Source organism: Thamnophis sirtalis, unplaced genomic scaffold (genome assembly GCF_051295495.1).
Source record: "Thamnophis sirtalis isolate CommonGarterSnake01/CBP01778 unplaced genomic scaffold, rThaSir2_p1.2 scaffold_5, whole genome shotgun sequence".
Classification (NCBI taxonomy): domain Eukaryota; kingdom Metazoa; phylum Chordata; class Lepidosauria; order Squamata; family Natricidae; genus Thamnophis; species Thamnophis sirtalis.
The window spans coordinates 1,325,590-1,328,730 of NW_028261385.1; the positions used below are offsets into that span (position 1 = coordinate 1,325,590).

The window sequence follows — 3,141 nt, forward strand, 5'->3', positions numbered from 1 at the left end:
GCGGGAGATAGTAGGAAGGCAGCGGAGGGGGGGGGAGCAGGGAAAAAGGCCTCATGGCTTCTGAAAAACCGCGGAGGTGGAGGCAGCGGCAGGGGTAACCCAGAGCCCAGCTGAGGTGCTCCGAGCAGAGGGGGAGGCACCGCCGCCGCTGCCATGGGCGGGGGCGCCTGCGGGAGCTTTGGAGGCTTCACCTCGGCTGCAGCGTTGGCGGCAAATCTGGCAGTGCGGTTGGAGGAGGAGGCGGCAGCAGCTCTTCCCCTCATCTTCCGGAACCTGTGGCAGAAATCACTCCGCGCAGTTAAAAACGGCCGCGTGGTGTTTTCTTGCAATGTGCACGGCGGCGCAGCCACACCTTAGAGGGAACAGTGCTCTCCACTCTCCAGGCATTTCATCCCTTTCTCTCCACAATGCATCCTTTGATGTCTATAAAGGTTGCTCCTCTGACTGAAGCTCTTTCCACACTCCAGGCATTTATGAGGCTTTTCTCCTGTGTGGATCTTTTGATGTGCATAAAGGTGGCTCCTCTGACTGAAGCTCTTTCCACACTCCAGGCATTTATGAGGCTTTTCTCCTGTGTGAATCATTTGATGTGCATAAAGGCTGCTCCTCTGACTGAAGCTCTTTCCACACTCCAGGCATTTATGAGGCTTTTCTCCTGTGTGTATCATTTGATGTGCATAAAGATCGCTCCTCTGACTGAAGCTCTTTCCACACTCCAGACATTTATGAGGCTTTTCTCCTGAATGGATCCTTTTATGTTCATAAAGGCTGCTCCTCTGACTGAAGCTCATTCCACACTCCAGGCATTTATGAGGCTTTTCTCCTGTGTGGATCGTTTGATGTCTATAAAGGTGGCTCCTCTCACTGAAGCTCTTGCCACACTCCAGACATTTATGAGGTTTCTCCCCTGTGTGCATCCTTTGATGTCTATAAAGGGTGCTCCTCTCAGTGAAGCTCTTTCCACACTCCAGACATTTATGAGGTTTTTTTCCTGTGTGGATCCTTTGATGTCTATAAAGGTGGCTCCTCTGACTGAAGCTCTTGCCACACTCCAGACATTTATGAGGCTTTTCTCCTGTGTGGATCCTTTGATGTGCATAAAGGCTGCTCCTCTCACTGAAGCTCTTGCCACACTCCAGACATTTATGAGGCTTTTCTCCTGTGTGGATCCTTTGATGTGCATAAAGGCTGCTCCTCTCACTGAAGCTCTTGCCACACTCCAGACATTTATGAGGTTTTTTTCCTGTGTGGATCCTTTGATGTCTATAAAGGTGGCTCCTCTCACTGAAGCTCTTGCCACACTCCAGACATTTATGAGGCTTTTCTCCTGTGTGGATCCTTTGATGTGCATAAAGGCTGCTCCTCTCACTGAAGCTCTTGCCACACTCCAGACATTTATGAGGTTTTTTTCCTGTGTGGATCCTTTGATGTCTATAAAGGTGGCTCCTCTCACTGAAGCTCTTGCCACACTCCAGACATTTATGAGGTTTTTCTCCTGTGTGGACCCTTTGATGTGCATAAAGGCTGCCCCTCTCACTGAAGCTCTTGCCACACTCCAGACATTTATGAGGTTTTTCTCCTGTGTGGATCCTTTGATGTGCATAAAGGCTGCTCCTCTGACTGAAGCTCTTGCCACACTCCAGACATTTATGAGGTTTTTCTCCTGTGTGGATCCTTTGATGTCTATAAAGGGTGCTGCTCTCACTGAAGCTCTTTCCACACTCCAGACAGTTATGAGGTTTTTCTCCTGTGTGGATCCTTTGATGTCTATAAAGGCTGCTCCTCTCACTGAAGCTCTTGCCACACTCCAGACATTTATGAGGTTTTTCTCCTGTGTGGATCCTTTGATGTGTATAAAGGCTGCTCCTCTCACTGAAGCTCTTGCCACACTCCAGACATTTATGAGGTTTTTCTCCTGTGTGGATCCTTTGATGTCTATAAAGGCTGCTCCTCTCACTGAAGCTCTTTCCACACTCCAGACATTTATGAGGATTTTCTCCTGAATGGACCTTTAGATGCTTTCGTAGATACACATTTCTCTTGAAGAATTTTTCACATTCCGGGCACTGATATCTCTCTTCTTCCTCCTGGATCCTTTGGGGATTCCGGGGTCTTCCGAAGGACCCTCCGCCCTCCAGGCCCGTCTCGGCGTCTCCGCCCGTTTCCTCCTCCCCGCATCGCCCTCCAGGCAGCCGCCTTTCCCGGACTCCCGCTGGGCTCATCCCTCCTGCAGCTCCGGAGCCCCCGGCCTTTCCCCGCCGTCTCCCGGGGCTCCTCCGTCCTCCTGCAGGGGAGAAAGAGAGGCGGGTCACGGCGGCGTCCCCCTCACCGCAGGAGAGGCCCAGGCCGAGGCCTCCCCTCCCGAGGACCCGAAGGAGACCCTCACAGGCTGCCACTCCGTCCCAGCAGACTCTACTTACTTCCGGTTTCTCCGCCTCCGAAGCGAACCGCTCCCTCCGTCAGCTCTCTGGTTCCGAAAGGGAAGGCGCTCCATATACCAGCCCCTCCTTCCTGCGAAGCCCCGCCTTCTCCTCTCCAGGCACCGCCTCGTGGATTTTCCCCCAAAGGAGAGAAAGGGACCCGCTAGAACAATTCGGTTCTCAGCCTTCCTGATGTCGCTCGACACCGTTCCTCCTGCGGCGGTGACCCCCAAGCGCCAAATTGGGCTCCGGCCTTCCCTTCGCCGCCACGTTCCCTTCTTTTATTTCATTTTCCGCGCCTGGTTTTCCGCCTCAGCAACCTCCGTAGCTCCGCCCACCGAGCGCCGTAGCTGGGAGGGAGCTGCTTTCCCAGCGTCCTCTGCGCTTGCGCGTCTGTCCCCACTCCGGCCCCTCCTTTCGCCCCGCCCCCAGCCAGCCACACGGACAGGCGGAGGGAGGGGCGGGGCTTCGGTGGGAGGAGCCGCGGTGGCCCCGCCCCTCCCGCCGCCCCTTCCCTTCGGGCGGCTCCTTTGGGCGCGGGAGGCTCCTGGCGGGGGCGGCGGAGCTTCGCCCGGGGAGCTGAAGGGGAGGCTCCGAAGGGAAGGCCCGCCTCCTCCCTTCCCCGGCTTCTCCTGCCAGGGAGACGCAGCACGCAGGCTCCGAAGCCTCCCAGGCTCCCCCCCCCCCGGTAGTCTCGGGCGACCCCGGGGAAAAGGCCCTT

The 3,141-nt window shown here is 55.6% G+C and overlaps 1 protein-coding gene across 1 annotated transcript; it reads right to left on the reverse strand.

Annotated features, from left to right (window-relative positions):
* Positions 1-215: 215 nt before the first annotated feature.
* Positions 216-2,761, reverse strand: LOC148045240 (uncharacterized). The gene is made up of 2 exons (XM_087715186.1): positions 2,421-2,761; positions 216-2,284 (listed from the first exon to the last, which is right to left on the reverse strand). The coding sequence occupies exon 2, from the start codon at positions 2,220-2,222 to the stop codon at positions 354-356; it is 1,869 nt and encodes a 622-aa protein (XP_087571312.1). The 5' UTR covers positions 2,223-2,284; positions 2,421-2,761; the 3' UTR covers positions 216-353.
* Between the last annotated feature and the right edge of the window lie 380 nt (positions 2,762-3,141).